Below are 18460 nucleotides of genomic sequence, written 5' to 3' on the forward strand. Positions count from 1 at the left end.
GCAAAGAGCTTTGGATCTGATGCTGCCAGAACCAAAGCACCCAGGACTCTGCTCAAAACCAACAAGGTACCTATTTCTTAGCCCTGATAACTTTCTGGACAATCCATGCACTGTAACAGTCCTGAGCAGCTCACCTGAGGGCAAGGGCAAAAACATTTAAATCAAGAGCAAACGTAGATGGCAAATAAAGAGAAAATGATTTTTCAAAAGAGCAGTCAACTCTTTTGTCGGCCTGTCTAATAAATTCTGAAACTCCTCCGAGTCAGTTTCTATCAGAATTAGCCTCCAAGAATGCCGCACACATTTTGTCGGTGAAAATCAACTTGAAAAGCAGCCAAACTGGTCTAACTTGGATGATTTTCAGAAAACAAAGGTAATTATGTAAACACAATGTACGATCAGGAAAAGGTGCTTCTCAAACACCTATCTACTTAGGAGACCAAATGGAAGGGTAACGAAACAGTACCCAGCAAATAAAACTCTGCAAATTGGGACACACTTTACGCATGTTGAGGTTCAACGTTATTCGTCCAAGTTCCACACAACCCAGGTGCCGGGGCCACTCCTCACAAGGCTCTGCTCTCCCGGCTGAGTTCCATGTGACTGAGGCTCTAAAGCAAAGCCAGACCCCCTGCAGGGTACAGTCACACTGCACCAGTGGGTTCCCCTCCGCTCTCTCAGTGCTACTGGAAGTGCCCTCTGAGCATCTCTTCCCTCACCAGCAAACGATACCAAGGGTATGCAGTCATCACCAACTCTTAATTTCTTACCTCTTGGACTTTAGGTTTAAAGAGACAAAAAGATCTTCGTTACTGCAGTTGCCGTTGTGGCTCAGTGGTTAACAAATCCGACTAGGAACCATGCATGAGGTGGCGGGTTCGATCCCTGGCCTTGGTCAGTGGGTTAAGGATCCGGTGTTGCCGTGAGCTGTGGTGTAGGTTGCAGATGTGGCTCAGATGCCGCATTGCTGTGGCTGTGGCATAGGCTGGCGGCTACAGTTCTGATTAGACCCCTAGCCTGGGAACCTTCATATGCCGTGGCAGCAGCCCAAGAAATGGAAAAGAAAAGAAAAAAAGATCTTCGTTACTAATGGGAAAGATTCTATTGGCTGGTTTTCTCAAAAGAGGGCCAGATCTTTCCTTTCTTTATCCCTTCCTCATATTTGTTACCACTAAATATAAAAGACAACTGTCAGCGGAGTTCCCGTCGTGGCTCAGTGGAAACGAATCTGAGGAGGAATCCATGAGGATGCAGGTTTAATCCCTGGCCTTGTTCAGCGGGTTAAAGATCTGGCATTGCCATGAGCTGTGGTGTAGGTTATAGACATGGCTTGGATCCCACGTTGCTGTGGCGTAGGCCATCGGCTACAGCTCTGATTCAACCCCTAGCCTGGGAACCTCCATATGCCACGGGGTAGGCCCTAAAAATACAAGAAGAAGAAGAAAAAAAAGAAAGAATGCTGTCAGAACTAGTTCTCACGTGGGAGTTCCCATTGTGGCTCAGCGATAACAAACCCAACTAGTATCCATTAGAACGAGGGTTTGATCCCTGGCCTTGCTCAGTGGGTTAAGGAACTGAGTGTTGCTGTGGCTGTGGTGTAGGCCGGCAGCTGCAGCTCTGATTTGACTCCTAGCCTGGAACTTCCATATGCCTCAGGTGCAGCCCTAAAATTTAAAAAAAGACCTAGTTCTCACCTTGCCAGCAGTGACAGGTTTTAGAAGCTTCTTTACTGTCTTAGGTGATACCTCTAAGTCCATCAAGGTCTGGTGTTATGCTAAAAGGGAAAGCTGCATTGGAGTTCCATAGCAAGTTTAAATGAAATTACAATTTTATTGTGAAGCAGAAGAATGCATCAGTTCCATCCATGAAGAACCATGTTTGTAAGGACCACTCGCTTACCAAGAAGTGCATAGCCATACAGCTGGGAACTCAGCCCCACTGAGTTCTTTTGCTTTAGACCTGGGAGTAACAGGGATGCACCAAAGTTCCTCTCCTCTTCCCACTGCAACAGAATATACCAGGTCATGGTCCAGCCAGGCAATGCATACCATATGCAAAAATGTGGTTTTTCATGACACAGAGGAAAAAACAACACATTCTAACACTAAATAAAAGAAAGTAACAAAGCTAAAGATACATTATAATCCCAATTTTGCAAGCAAAAAATATTTAATTTTAATGAAAAATAGGGAATAGAAATGCCCTATATATGGAGTTCCCTCATGGCTCAGCGGGTTGAGGTCACTGCTATGGCTCTGGTTACAGCTGTGGTATGGGTTCGATCCCTGATCCAGGAACTTGCTCATGATGCTGAGTGCAGCCAAAAAAAAAAAAAAGAAATGCCTTACATGTTAACAAATTTCTGGGCAGTGAAATTATGAGCAATTTTGGTTTTCTTCTTTGTACTTTTCATTATTTTCCACATTTGGGGCAGTGAGTAAGAGTTCCTTTTACAATCAGTACACTCTAGATCAATGCTGCCTTGACACAATCAATAAGATTATCCATGCCGTCAGCCCTGTATTCACTGACATTGCTATGACATGGAGAAAACTTTCTGAATTTTAAACAGTTCAGAAATAAGACTCCTACTTTACAGTGTTAAAATAAATACAACTATTAGGCTGCTTTTAGATAGATTTATGCCTCTCAAAAATAAATTAGGCAATCAGAAACACTTAGTGATCATTTCTTTCAACCCAGGGTGCAAAATTACACTTTAATAAAAATTGAAGCCTTTGGAGACTTGGGGGAAAAAAAGGGCAAAAATACAAACATTGCTAAGGTTGCTGCAGACTAGCAACAGCTGTGACAGGCAGAGCGGGGTGCTCAATGGAAAGGCAGGCCTAAGGAGAGCCTTGACAATGCCCCCAGACAATGAAAGCTGTGATGGGATGGAGAGCACATGTCGTCAGCCTGAGCCTTTGTTCTGGGTTGGAAATAAAAAAGGCAAAGCTCAGGTAGCCCTGCACTGGTGGAAGAATGAACAAGCTGTGCGAGCTACAACTGCAGCCAGGTGTAAGCGAGGCACCCCAGGTGTTAATGGGCACCCGGACCTCTTTGCTGGGAATGGCCTTTGTGCAATCCAAGCATAATTTCTTAAGGTTTTTCTAAACTTTTAAAAAAGCAAAGATCTTGGGAGAAAAACAAAGCCTCCCCAGGAGCTCCGCAGCACAACTGAGTAAGAGAGCTGGTAATTAAGGACCAGGTCACTTCACTTCCTTTTCAAAAGCAAATCACTCAAAGGCTTGATTGTCCCCCACATACACTGAATGAAAAGGGCCCCCCCCCGGAATAACACATAGGGAGCCTTAAAAACTTTGTTTCTTTTCTTTAGGAAAAACATGACCTATAGTACCAGGACTCAACAGGGGCTAAAAGCCAAATGAAGGGCATGCCTGCTGTGCCAGGACCTAGCAGGGGTGGGGCTGGTGAGTCTTCCAGAAGGATTTCTACAAAGATGAATGGAAATGAAGCAATGGATGTCTCAGAGATGTTCTGATGACTGCTGGGAATAATACAACCACTGCTGCTTATATGAAAGACTATCAGTGTTAACATAAAATATTAGGTCTCTTCCAAGCCTGTAACTTACATTGTATGGACTATTATGGACTAAATCTGGAGCTATTCACCAGAGTCCTCAGGTTTTCTCATTTCAGGCTTCTGCTTCTCGCATGAATACAGAGCAAACCCTCAGGCTCCCCTCCCCTGCTTCCACTCTTCATCTCAAAACACTGCCTACTCTCGCTGTCTCTTTTCTGCACCTCTGACTCACTCCACAATCCACTTCAATTTGGTTTCCTGCCCCATCATTCTAAGGTGCTCATGCCAGTAAGGTTCAATGCACTCTGCAAAAGCCCTCATCTGACCTGCCCTCTCAGGAGTGTTCTATACGTAGACCTCCTCCCCCCACGGTGTTTGTTCCAGTACATTCCTGATTCTCCTTTTGGCCTGTGCATCATCTGCAGACATTTACACGTGGATGTATACAGAGTACAGCTCCGGTCCAGATTTTTCCATTAAGATGCCAATTTCCCTTGTGAAATCTGTCTCAAAAGTATCTCAAAATGCAACACATTCAGAGCCAAATTAATTATTTTCCTTATCAAATCAAGTCTTTGTAATGTACTTTGCAGAGATGCAGTGACCCTTAACTCAAGAACTACTTCCTTAAGGAAGAAGCTTTTCCTAACCTGAGTTTAGAATACAAACAAAAACTCCCTGCCATACAGGCTTTTCATAGATGATATCTTTGTAGTGCTCACTACAGCAAGAATTTTATATTTGCGTATTTGCTTGGTTTGTTTTAAATATCTGCATACTTCTTAGATGTAAGCAGGAAATGTTTGATCACCACTGTATAACTAGCACTCGGCAATGTATGGAATGTAGTACTTGCTCAATATATATTTAATGAACTAATGAACAAGAGGTATGCCGTGGGCTATGACACACTCATCTTAGAAAGACAGAACACACCACACATTTTTAAGAATGGAGACCGGGCTAGATGATTTCTTCAATTCCTACCCAAAGTAGTATTTTTGGGTCTGGAGGGCTAGGCTGCCTGGCTTTACCAGGCGGCTTCATCACCTCCTAGCTGGGTGGCTATGTAACACCCTGGTGCCCATCTGCATGGAGTTGTGGGATTAAATGAATTAATAAATTTAAAACACCGGAAGCAAAGCCTGATGTGAAGTAAGTGCTATTTAAGTATTATTGTTGTTATTATTACTGTTGTTATTCTTAGCATAGCAATAAACGATGACTAAATATCCTAACCTAAAAGATGAAACCAAAACCTGGTGTTCTGCACTGACCCAGAGTCACCTTAGAAAATAATGACACAAATTAAACCACCAGTACTTAATACCTGAGGTCATGGGCAAAGCTAGTTGCCTCACTGCCTCACTGCTATGCCATGTCTGGCTCTCAGTGACTATCAATTACCCGTTTCTGAATGTCTAAGGTGCACTCAGTGTAGCTCAAGTTTCAGAATGTACATAAAGACTTTTCACTTGAGATTCTTCCAGGTGGAGGAACATCTAGTTTCAGCCTGTTAGAACCCAGTACCTAAAATGTACAGAGCAAATTCTCATTTCTGCTTGTGCAGAGTCACAGGGCTGCACGCCACTTATCTCTGTCCAGATGCTGAGGGCAGGCGTTTCCTCTGGCCACCTCATCCTCCCAAGCAGCCGCTGCTTGCCTCTTCTAAGTACTGCTCTCAGTACTGCTGTGAGGTAGCTCACTTACACTCAAGTCTGTCTTCTCTGCAAGGCAGTGGTACAAAACATAGAGGGAGAGGAGCTGGGTGGAAGGGACTTCAAAAGCTTCTTGCATCATGATCTCAAAAACCACGGATAAAGCATCTGGCAAGAAGATCAACGTAAAAACGAGAGGAAATTAGTTTTAGGTAACATCATCAAATCTGTATTTAACTACAAACACTCTTTAAAAAAAAGTGGGGCATGACAGAAAAATAAACAGAATTAAGAAGTTAAGAAATGTGAGCTCTGATCCTAGTTCTTCCACACACCAGGTCTTTCCCAAATCTTTAGGTTCTAGTGTACATACTACCACGTACTGAATAAGGTGCTACTGCACCACTGTCCTCAAGGGCACTGAATAAATCAATTTCTCTCAATCTCGCCCAGTATCATCTTGATAATAAGAAAAGACCATTTGTACCATATATTTCTCAAAAGATTGTTGGACAGTCCAACAAAATAATACATATGAAGATGTCTCATAAATTGTGAAGCAAATTTAAGGCATCGTGTCCGTCAGCTGGAAGAGCTGAGGAATTCAGAAAGGAGGCAAATGTATTTTCCAGGTCACCCTGACAAGTAGAGAGGGGGTGGTGCTGACTGTCCTACTGTATGTTCTGGAAACTTCTCCCTGTTTGGCCAAAAGAGGACAAGTGTTAGAGACAATTCTAAACCCCAGGTGTTATTTCAAAGACAGAAAACTGATGACTACAACAAGGACCATCAGGCTCAGTTTAAAAGAACAAAGGAAAGTCTTATTCACAGGGGTTATAAGTCCCTGAGTGCTACATGTAAGATATTTGTTTTCACATGAATGCTGATCATAGGAGACCAGATCTTGAGCAAGGTCAAGATTTATTTCCCCTCAATATTTCACAACAGAGGTGGGAGCCAAGAAAATCAAATTCAAACACTTTCCTTTAATATTGGTTGCTAAATTATAGAATGTTACTGTTGGTTTAAAATATGGTGCCTGCACATAATGCAGGCACAAGAAATATTTGTGACTGGACTGCTCTTTTAACCAATTTTTTTGCATACACTCATAATTAATTGAGGACTCATATATACCCATAATTAAAAAATAGTAACTTATAATTTTGACTGTTCCTAGTCAGATGATTTTGTATGTGTGGTCATAGTTCTAAATGAGGCCACAGGCAAGAACTGCTATATTCATTTTGCAAACGGAGAAGCTGAAATGGGAGGCAGACCAGGGAGTCACCTAGTGTCAGTAGCAAGATAAGAGCCTGGAAGAGATTTAAAAAAAACACCCCTCTCCCTCAAACAATCCGATATTTTAAAAGAACACAAGGATCCAGTTTAAAAAAAAAAAAATCTCAATTTTGTCAACTGTTCATTACTGAATTGAAAATTACACATGAAAAATAAATAACATTTAATTTATAGTCTTCATTTCAGTCAGCTTGGGAAGTGAAATTACATTGACCTGTATAAGTAATTTTCTTTTTCTCCATGATTTATGTACTTTGATATTCCCTACTAAACAATAATACAAAGTATATTTTGTAAATTTTTGATATAAATGATAGTAATCTTCAAAACATCATTTTAAAAAATCCTCAATGTTAATTAGTCATTCTGAATTCAGGAAAAAAAACAAGCTCCTTCCCACATACCCTTTAAAGAGAGAGTGAGGAGAGGAAACTTCTACTACATAATTTTCCAGTGATACATGAATAAGGATTCTTATATCTGATGTTCACAGAGAATGGATTATGAAACATGCGAATGCTAATTATCTCTTAGTTGAATTCAGGAAATACTTGTTTAAAACTGAGAAAAAAATGGACAAAGGATAATTAACATTTCAAAAAAACCCCCACACAGTACATATTCTTTGGTCGTCAACAACTGCAAGCCTTCGGAGAGAGAAGATAAAGCAGAGAGAGGTCCCCAAGCCGCAGGCTCGTCACTGAGTAATGGATGCCATGGGAAAGGCTGAGGGTGCCGGTGTGCAGAGATGAGGGGATGTAACCCAATGACAGGAATCACAGGTGTCAGAAAGGCATAAATGACCCCCACTCCACAGCCACATCCCTGGGGTAGTGACTATTCTAACGAGGTGGCTTATAGCTCCTCAGAACCAAGGCTGAGGATGAAATGGTGGGAGAGGAAGCCAGTGTGTGGCCTCCTCTTTCCTTCTTCAATGCCTGCAGAGCTGCAAGCTCAGGCGTACTGTTCCATCCACAGGAGACTGCCAAGGCTCCACTGTGGCTCTGTAGGGTCTGCCGAGACCGCATCTTTCCTTGGCCTCCCTTACTGTTGCCGAAGTTAAGAGCCACTTGAATTTGGCAGGGTCAGAGAATTTGGCAGGTAAAGAGAGGTCAGACATCACCAACGCACTTTTTTTTAGAGATGGGGAAACAAGCCTGAGGAGGTGAAATGACTTCCCTTCATAGCGAGCATACTCCTCTTTCCAAGAAAAGTTGACAGACTTTATAGTCACACACTGCACACACTATAACAACTGTGATTTGAATGAAACAAAGCTAGCAAATGGTCTTTTAAAAAGTCAAGCTAACAGCAGAATTAATATAATCTTAACTCGCCATGGAAACTCCGACAAGGTGTATTGCTTAAATTCACTGTCCTTGGCCCAAAGAGACATGAACAAATAAACTCGAGAAATTCAGAGGAGAAAAAAAAAAAAACCTGGATATGATTCAACTATCTGTTCTTCTGGTATGGTATATCTATTTTTGACTGAAAGAGTGATGTTGGGAGCTCCATGGTGGTCTAGTGGTTAGGATTCAGTGCTTTACCTACCACTGTGGCCTGGGTTCAATCCTGATCTGGGAACTGAGATCCCACATGAAGCCATAGCCAAAAAAAAAAGGGGGGGGGGGAGAAGAGAAAGAAAAGAAAAACAGAAAGAGTGATATAGAGAGATGTCATTAAGAAATTTTAAAAAGGAAAAGTGCCTACATTTACCTCCCTTTGGGAGCTGAAGATCCATCATAAACCAGCCCTGAGTTTGGTTTCTTACCTTTGTAATTTTCTTTCTTTATGAAATAATCCATCAGTAAGTTAAATGTATAGTTATCTGGGAAAATGCCATATTGGACCTGTAGTGAAAACAAAAATAAAAGTAAAATAAGAGAAAAAATAATCATTTAATTCAGTTTATAATATATGCCTATGTGTTATTCAGGAAAAAAACTTGCCAGCATTAGCTTTAAAATATCTGAGTATCATTTTACAGCATCTGTGACAGTGAAATAGAAGCTATGACTCATGCAGTTTGGTAACTGGAACTTTTGGTCAGGGTGAGAAAGTTCTAAGTGGGTGTCTGATATAAGACAACTGACATGTGAAAAATAAAGCTCAATTCTAACACCTCATCATAGCTAAAAAAAAACCCAGATCAAACCAAAACAGTAAAAAAACCACCATGCTCCACTGTTCAGTGATTCTTTTCATAAGGTATGAATATCAATGCAACAATGCACTCCCTTGAGAAAGCACACATTTATCACATCATGCAGCATTTTCTGGTCCTTAGACTGCTTTTCCCCCAATTTTATTAAGACACAGTTGACTAAGAACATTGTGTAGTTTAAAGATGTAAACGTAAGTGAACACACTATACAGACACTGCAAAATGATTACTACAATAAGGTGAGTTAACACATCCATCAGCTCGTAGAGTGACCATTTTTTGGTTGTGGGGCTAAGAACTCCTGGCAACGTTCAAGTGCACAACACAGGACTGTCAACCAGTCATCATTCTGTACATCAGATCCTCAGAACCTCATCATCCTACCACTGCAAGTTTGTACCCTCGACCGACATCTCCTCACTCCCCACACTGCCCAGCCCCTGGCATCCGCTATTCTGAACACAGCTCTGCTATGAGTTCAGCTTTAGATTTCACATATGAGTGAGATCATAGAGTATTTGTCTTTGACTTATTTTACTTAGCCTAACACCCTCAAGGTTTGTCTATGTTGTCTCAAATGGCAGGATCTCCTTTTTCATGGCTAAATATTTCATCATATGTATATACACACACACCCCTTCTTTATCCATTCATCTGTAAATGGACATGTAGGCTGTTTTTATGGCTTGGCTATTATAAATAACACCGCAATGAACATGAGGGTGCAGATATCTCTGAGACAGTGATTTCACTTCCTTTGGATAAACACCCAGAAGTGGGATTGCTGGATCATGCGGTAGTTCTAGTTTTAATTTCTTGAGGAATCTCCATACTGTTTCCCACAGTGGCTGCATACATTTACATCCCTGTCAACAGTGCACAAAGTAGCCCTTCTCGCCAGCACTTATCTCTTAGACTGCCTTTATTGGCTGTGCCCGAGGCACGCAGAAGTTCCTGGGCCAGGAATCAAACCTGCGCCACAGCAGCAACAGTGCCAGATCCTTAACCCACCGAACCAACCAGGGAACTCCTAGACTGGTTTTTCAAGACCCAAGAAACTTGAAGTTTTTACTGTTTCCCATGTGATTTTCATGCACAATCAAGTTTGACTACTAATGATCTAGACAGTGCTATATGTTAGTTTTAAATTCTTACTTTAGGAGTTTCCATTATGGCTCAGCAGTAATGAACCCAATCAGTACCCATTAGGTTGTGGGTTCGATCCCTGGCCTTGCTCAGTGGGTTAAGGATCCGGCATTGCTGTGAGCTGTGGTGTAGGTCACAGACATGGCTAGAATCTGGCATTGCCATAGCTGTGGTGTAGGCTGGCAGCTTGTAGGTCCAATTCAACCCCTAGCCTGGTAACTTCCATATGCCATGGTGTGGCCCTAAAATACATAAACGAATGAATGAATGAATAAAATTTTTACTTCAGTAGGATAACCGCTCACCCCTCCCCCTGCATCTGTTAACTGGCAGAAACAATGGAGGAATTTTTTCCAGTTATACCCACCACCTTGAGAAATTCTGATAAACCTGAACCCTAGTTGCAAATCACTGCTGAACTGAGTCACTATCACTAGTAGGCTGTACAGAATGCCACAGATGTGCTGAAAGGGGGAAAAAAAAAAGGTTAAAAGCCATTGTTTTAAAGGGCATGGGAAGTGTTTAAATTTATCAAAGCAGTATCCAAATCTTCATTAATCCCTGGGGCAAGGTAAAAACAAAATTTTTTTTTTTTTTTTGTCTTTTTAGGGTCACATTCACAGCATATGGAGGTTCCTAGGCTAGAGGTCTAATCAGAGCTGTAGCCACCGGCCTACATCATAGCCACAGCAGAACCAGATCCAAGCCGTGTCTGCGACCTATATACCACAGCTCATGGCAATGCCAGATCCTTAACCCAGTGAATGAGGCCAGGGATCGAACCTGTGTCCTCATGGATACTAGTCAGATTCATTTCCACTGAGCCATGATGGGAACTTCAAAAACAAAATATTTTAGAATGATAAATCATTTAAGATGGAATCTTAGAACTCAACTGGTCAATGATTCTCAGCCCTGGATGCAAATTAGAATCAACTTGGGAGCTTTAAATAGACACCAATGAATTATGAATAGGCAGAGCACAGAGGATTTTAAAGGCAGTGAAACTAGTCTGTATGAAATTATGATAGTAGATACATGTCATTACATGTCTGTCACACTCACAGAATGTACAACACCAAGAGTGCACGTTAATGTAAACTATGGACTTTGGGTGACTGTCATTGCAGGTTTATCAGTTGTAACAAATAGCTCACTCTGATGGGGAATCTGCATAATGGTAGGGCAGTGTATGTGTGGGGACAGGGAGCATATGGGCAATCTTGGAACCTTCTGCTCAATTTTGCTGTGAACCTAAAATTGTTCTAAGAATGAAATCTATTTTTTTAAAAAACATTCAAAACACCAGTGCCTGGGCTCCAGAAAGATCATTTAAATTAGAATCTTACAGGTGGAGAAAAGCATCTATGATTTTTAAAAACTTTTTTTTTTTTTTGTCTTTTTGCCTTTTCTAGGGCCACTCCCTTGGCATATGGAGGTTCCTAGGCTAGGGATCTAATCAAAGCTGTAGCCGCCAGCCTACGCCACAGCAAAGCGGGATCCAAGCCTTGTCTGCGATCTACGCCACAGCTCATGGCAATGCTGGATCCTTAACCCACTGAGCAAGTCCAGGGATTGAACCCACAACCTCATGGTTCCTAGTTGGATTTATTAACCACTGCGCAACAACAAAAACTCCTTTAAAAACTTATGTGATTCTAATGGGCAGCAAAGGTTGGAAATCACTGATTTAGTTCAACTCACTTGCCTTAGAATTGAAAAAACTAAAACCTAGAAGGATAAAATTACTATTTGCCTGAAGTTATGGGCAACTGGTGGAATTTATGGGCTTACAGCTTGTGTCTTCCCAAAGACACAAGAATCTTTTCATGGCAAGACTAGGAGAGGCAGAAAACGACAGAGACTTTTTTTTGCCTTTCTAGACCCTTCCTGTTTTGTTTTCATCTTTGAGTATAATCTGTGTCGTTTAGCACTGAAGTGAGGAGCAGTATTTAATCCATTCCTTTCCCTGGGCCCTAGTACTAGACTTATCAGTGAATCTGTTTATCTACTTCATTAAATTATAAGCTTTCCAAGGGTAAGGATAAGATATTTCTCATTTTTGCAGACAATGCCATACTCAATGCAAAATCTCAAACACAAACTGTCTGCAATGTATATTAAGTTAAACTGGGCCCAAGTCATGGAAACAAAACCTAAGAACAAAATTTTCTTTTTGAGTTCTATCATACAAGGCCCAGTGACACTACAGAAATAGCACACTTCCACAGAAAGGTTGTTAAAGTCTTGTTATGGGTCAAACTCGGACTGTAGCTTGAGACTCAACAATTCCATCTAAACTTTTGCTTATTCTGCGCTTAGCTTTACACTATGAAGGTAGTGAAGACTCAACCCTTGGGTGGAGTGTATAACACTCAAAGTATAGGGCATTCAGGCTTGAGGGAGCAGTTAGGCACTTAGGAAGAGATGTTTTGAATAATCTGGGAATTCTCTCTTTTCCCCTAAACTTCATCGAAGGAAACTAGGCAAGAAATCCAAGACTCAGGGATAGAGAATGAAATGACTACTGACAGTTCTCATGATTGGATTATCTTTTGCTTTTATCTGTCCATTTTTAAGTCACTATGCTTGGAAATATAGCAGTTACAGGAATTTTTATTTTTAATATAGTAATTAATTTATTGCCAGCTCCATCCTAAAAAGGATATCTAAGGGCAAATAAATTTAAATGTAATTTCCTTGTAATATTCTTTGCAGTAACTGTAATGGTGCAAAGACCACATTACCTAAACCTGGGAGAATAAGCTGCAGATGCCAGGAAACCACTCACCTTATTTTTAAGGGTGTATAAGGCTTTGTCCTGTGCACCATATTTTAGACACTGCCTAATCCACGTGTGGATAGTCCAATCTCTCAAGTACCAGCAGTTGGGGCTGTGTCGAAATCTAAATAAAGCATAAGAAGAGACAAAACTGGTATTAACTCTTAAATGTCAATGCCCAAATCCACCTTCCATCAGTAGGTCCTTCTCTTAGATATTCACAGATGTGCAGTCAATGTGATCATAAAAGTCATCAAGGCCATCAGTTAAGAAAAATATAAGGATAAAACATACTAACTATAAAGTCTGAAATGGGAAAGGGAAGGCAAAATAACTATTAAACAAAGACATAAAAATTTTACTCCTTACTTATACCTTCCAATTCAACATCTTCTTTTATTTAATATGAGATTTTCAAAAGATGATCTGAGGAAAATACTCTATTAATCATAGTGTTATATAAATCCATATTTCATTAGAAGATAGATGTGGAAGCTGATACTTCAGAAGCTTAAAATAAAATAGACGAGAAAGTTCCCTTGTGGTGCAGCAGGTTAAGGATCTGGTGTGGCTGCAGCTGTGGCGTAGGCTGCAACTGCAGCATGGGTTCAAGCCCTGGCCCAGGAATCTTCATGTGCTACAGGTGCAGCTAAAATAATAAATACATAAAAATAAGTAAATAAAACAGATAAAGCAAAAATGAAAACTCTAATAGCATAGCAATTCTAGAGGAAAATCAGCTTTTTTTTTTTTTTAAATTTTTTGTCTTTTGAGGGCTGCACCTGAGGCATATGGAGGTTCCCAGGCTAGGGGTCTAATCGGAGCTGCTGCTGCCAGCCTACACCAGAGCCACAGCAATGCCAGATCCGAGCCCTGTCTGCGACCTACACCACAGCTCACAGCAATGCCTGATCCTTAACCCACTGAGTGAGGTCAAGGATTGAACCCGCAACCTCATGGTTCCTAGTCAGATTCGTTTCCGCTATGCCACGACGGGAACTCCAGCTTTGAGTTATATTGCTATTTCTTGTGGCACTAGGAGAGACAGGGACAATCTTCAGTAAACAAAATCAAAAAGAAAAAAAAAAAGCAAAATTTAGAATTCAGGCCCTCCCAGATCCATGATGATGCTGGCTTTCTCAGGGCTCTATTCCAGGGCTTTCGTCTATCTCCTCTTGCTTCCTACTGCTCTCCACATTTTTTTTTTTTTTTTTTAAGGGCCACACCCTCGGCATATGGAAGTTCCCACGCTCGGGGTCGAATTGGAGCTGGAACTGCTGGCCTATGCCATAGCCACAGCAATGCCAGGTCCGAGTTGTATCTGCAACCACAGCTCACAGCAACTCCGGATCCATAACCCACTGAGTGAGGCCAGGGATTGAACCTGCGTCCTCATGGATACTAGTCAGGTTCATTACTGCTGGGCCACGACAGGAACTCCTCCACATGGTTTTAAAAGACCCAAGCAGTCCAAGCTAAGCTGTATTCAGCACCAGTATTTCCACAAAGGAATGGAATTTAGAAAGTAACTCAAATGCTGCTCCTGCCTAGAGCTGGCACACACTGCTGACCCCTGAGCAGAGGTGGCTTCTCCTTGCTCCTGGGGTCCACGCCACAAGGCTGAGTGAGGAGGGAGATGGAGCGTGAGGCGGCCTCGTAAAGGCTTTTGCAAAATCCTCTATTGTTTATCTGTTCTGATCGGGATGGTTACTTAAACATCATCTCATGACTGCTGAAGTTCCTACCTTTTCTTTGATTATTTAGGAAGCAGATCAATCTCTGGATTCCACAAAAATGAAACAATTTTCTTAAAAACAAACAGGTAAGACAAAAACTTAAAGGATTTTGTGCCATATTTCGGAGTTGGGGCTACAGGCTAATACTGGTGTTTTTCAGAGGCTGGTTATTCAATCTGCCACCTGCTATTTCCTGCCATCTGGTATTGGGATAGCTTCCTGCTGAACAGGTTCTCTGTCAAAGGAAAGCTGAGAAAAAGAGAGTAAGTGAGAGGTAATATTTTATTTAGGGTATTTATTAGTGATCTGGTGAGAGATTTGGCAAAAATAAGATCTGAAAATATTTTATGGATTTAGAGTCATCTAGCCTTCTCCTTAGATTTGGCTGGAAATGTCTCTTTCACCCTTTCTTTCTCTACAAAATTAATCCCTTTGAAAGCAGAAAGATAGAAATGAATCAAATTATATTCAGGTTGAGCATGACCCAGCCAGAGAAAGACAGTGTATAAGTGCCTTAGATACTAGGTCTAATGCATACAGACGAAACAAAATATATCTTTTATTCACGCTTTCTTCCACATTTTAAAGTCAATAATTGAGCTGTTTTGAGCATCTCTCCCTGTTACTCTGGAAAAAATCTGAGATTTAAAGTGTAACAGCCAATTAAAAGTTAATTTTATTTAAAAAAAAAAAAAAAAAAAAAAAGGTCAAGCTAAATACCAAGTGTACTAGTCATGTGTCTTTGCTAGCCTGGAAGCTTCCTGGGCAGTAAGCAGGGGCAGTGGCTGACTCGCTCAATACTGATTCCTCAGTGCCTGACATAACTTGTGGCCCGTGGAGGGTTTTTGGCAAATAAAAATAGCTTCAATCAACACAATGTATTAAATGCAATAATGTACTGATCATTTTGTTAACTTCTATGGTATATATGAAGAACTGTAAATTCTCTGAGGCATTTATAATCTCATTACAAAAATAAGGTCAGTAAAACAATAATATGGGGGGGCATGATATATGCTAAAGATGCAAAGGGAGCTGCTAGAAGCTAGAGGTGTTTTTGGTAGTAGTGTTTGTTTGGTTTAGTCCATTTTCCTTTAAAAACAAACAAGCACATTAACAAAACAAATGTCAATTACCTCCTTCACCCAAGACTGTTTAAATCTCACTTCAATCTTCTGCTTTAGGATGTCTTCAATGACTACTAAATCTACTACTTTTCTTCTGGATGGACTTTAAAATAAAAGCACCAAGACCACAGCCAACCAAACACCCTTTTCTCTTATTCACGATCAACAGACCGTTTTTAGGCTTTGAAAAAGCCTAACAAAAATGAACAGGGTCTAGCTGTAGACTTTCGAAACTCACAAGAAAATTTGTTTAAAGCCTTTTGGGAACCTCCTGAGGCTAACTATAATACACAGATGAACAGAAGAGTCTCTTTTCCTGAAGTCTTTCCTTTTCACAGTTTATTTCTCAGAAGCCTAAAGGGAATGTCACTCAAGACTTCACATAACTAATATAATCATCTCTGCATGGCTGCCCTCTGAAAAATTTGTTAAGAGACTCAAATTATTCTTTAATAAGTTCACTCCCTCTCCCATCCTGGAACAGAGCTACTTACTGGGTGTGATCTCTGCTCTGTAAAACCTAATAATCCAGACACATAACCATGACTAGGGCATTTTTAACTAAGTGACAACATGAAATCAACTTAGGAATAAGAGGCAACATTTACACGTGATGTGTATTATTAAATATGCTGGCAAAAGTGCAATTCTTGCATTTTCTAGCCAGGCAACAAATAAATTTTGAAGCCCTCACCAGTATTAAAAAAAAAAGAAAAAATTAGCTCACAACTTCTGTAACTATCTAGAATATAAACAACTCAAAACATTGAGATACAGCCCAACTCTGGATGGTGAGTTTAAAAATTCGCTGTCAATGACTTTTTAAACAGGTCAGAGAGAAAAACTTGGGCCCTTTTTAGAACCACCAGTGGCAGGTAAGTCTCTGGAATGGGTACTTGCCTGGAACGATTCTGTGAGCTGCTGGACCAGCCTTCTCCTTTTCAGCTAAGAGAAAGGCAAAGAGACAAGAACACAACTAACACATTGATTTTTCCAAATTGCCTGCAAACAGACTGGCTTTTGTTCTCTCCTGCTCTGACCACCAGCCTGGCAGATTACAGGCAGCCACTGTAGGAGTCTCCACTGTGCCCCGTGCCATCAGCTGTTTGCTCACCTCGACAGAAGCTTTATTATTGTCCAGGCCTGCAGGCTGCCAAGCTAGGCAAACCGTGTGAGTGTGTAAAAGATAAACAAGAGCAACCCAAATAACCCCAACAATGCTTGTGCTCACAAAGGCAAGAGACATTTTGAGCTTCCTGCTTGTAAGATAGAAGCAAACTTAACGACAGTTCTAAGGGCATGAATGTTTCCTTGGAAGAAAGGAGGAGTACAAGAAGAAAAGAATGAAGAAATGTGCTCCCCAGCTCCCACTTGACTAGTTCCCAAAGCTGGTATCCCATGGCTGAAGAGACCTCTGCCCATGGAGCTCAGTGGGGTTTCCAGGTGAAGACAGAACTTGCTTAGGCCAATCAAAAGCAGGAACTGAGAAGCTTCCTCTCCTCAAAAATCGGGCTACATTCCAGACTTTACAGGGCATTTGCCAGCACTATTGCTCATTCAAGACTGATGTCACCAGGAAGGAAGGAGTGCAGAATCACAGGATGCATGACTTGGGGCAAAAGTCTTCAATACCTTTGAGGTATCTTAGAAGGGAAGAGCAGTTACATAAAGGAGGTCAAGAGTGAAAAGAAAAACACCACTTACTGTGATTACATAGAGGGTTCTTTACTGTATGCAGAAGTCATACGAGATTTCTTACTTGTGATCAATTTCATCAGTTCATTTAAAAAAAAAAAAAAAAAGTGCAACAGAGCCTTTTTTCCATGGGTTCAACTAAAGGTTATTGCTGAAGGCAAAAGTGGTGATGCTCCCCAGCTCTTTCAGTATCACAAATAAAAGCGCTCCTGGCTGAGCAGGGCTAATGCACAGATGCCAGGGCCTGGAGCTCAGCAGCTCCACCATTTAGCTGCAGCGCTGGCTCTTCCATGTGAATGAGCAAGCTTTCCACAACATTTATCTGATTATGAGAGCCACCATCCGCAAACATACACATGCAACTTCCCCTCCTCCCAAGTGGATTCTGTATCCTGTGGCAACGGGCTTTACAGATGGAAGCCTTGGTCCCTGAGCTGGGTAGACATGAAGATAGGTGAGGGGGCTGGGGTAAAGGGAGGACAGGGAGAATGCCAAAAGGAAAATACAGCTGGCTCCAAAGCTTGTAATGCGGACCTGGAATCTCATCAGTGAAGCAAAATGTATAATATTTAAAGGCTTGAGTATTTTCCTAAACTAGAACCAAAGAGCAAGAGGGTGTCCTGTGACTATTTAAATCAGAAGCTGATTCAATCATGGCCACCCAATTTCTTATTCTAGAAGGACAATTACTTTCTTTTGCTTCCTGCTGGAAATTCTGCTCTCATCAATCATTAGTTGTCCCCAATTACTACAAATAAAACCAAGTTTTGTCTTTTTTTTTTTTTTTTGTCTTTTCTATGGCTGCACCCATGGCATATGGAGGTTCCCAGGCTAGGGGTCTAATCAGAGCTGTAGCTGCCAGCCTACGCCAGAGCTACAGCAATGTGGGATCTGAGCAGCGTCTTCGACCTACACCACAGCTCATGGCAATGCTGAATCCTTAACCCACTGAGCCAAGGATCGAACCCACAACCTCATGCTCATGGTTCCTAGTTGGATTCGTCAACCACTGAGCCACAACAGGAACTCCAAAACCAAGTTTTGATGAGATAATTTTCTAATGGTTATTATATCTTAAGTGTTTAAAGGTGGGGGTTAAGATAAGAGCCTAAAATAGGAACTGATAATAAAGACATTGATATTATAGATTAAAACCACTTTTCTGCTTGAGACCCCAGATTGTTACTTTTATAAGAGAATTACAGGGAATTTTAACTTTCAACAATCCCTCCTGAGTGTGCATTGGGTGATGCATCAAGAGCAAGAACTCTCCTCTCAAACATTTTCCTCACGAATGCTCA

General features: G+C 41.2%; 1 protein-coding gene across 2 annotated transcripts in view; it reads right to left on the reverse strand.

The window, feature by feature from the left end:
• Positions 1 to 18460, reverse strand: part of MRPS27 (mitochondrial ribosomal protein S27) — a 133508-nt gene that overhangs the window by 7724 nt on the left and 107324 nt on the right. The window contains exons 6-10 of one of the 2 annotated variants that reach the window (XM_021076729.1): positions 16365 to 16395; positions 12611 to 12725; positions 8281 to 8359; positions 5257 to 5372; positions 1900 to 2002 (exon numbers count right to left, since the gene is read on the reverse strand). In XM_021076729.1, the coding sequence (XP_020932388.1) occupies positions 1900 to 2002; positions 5257 to 5372; positions 8281 to 8359; positions 12611 to 12725; positions 16365 to 16395 (444 nt within the window). The remainder of the gene's footprint in view (positions 1 to 1899; positions 2003 to 5256; positions 5373 to 8280; positions 8360 to 12610; positions 12726 to 16364; positions 16396 to 18460) is intronic. The other variant, XM_021076728.1, reaches the window with a different exon arrangement.

The sequence above is a fragment of the Sus scrofa genome, chromosome 16, assembly GCF_000003025.6.
Source record: "Sus scrofa isolate TJ Tabasco breed Duroc chromosome 16, Sscrofa11.1, whole genome shotgun sequence".
Classification (NCBI taxonomy): domain Eukaryota; kingdom Metazoa; phylum Chordata; class Mammalia; order Artiodactyla; family Suidae; genus Sus; species Sus scrofa.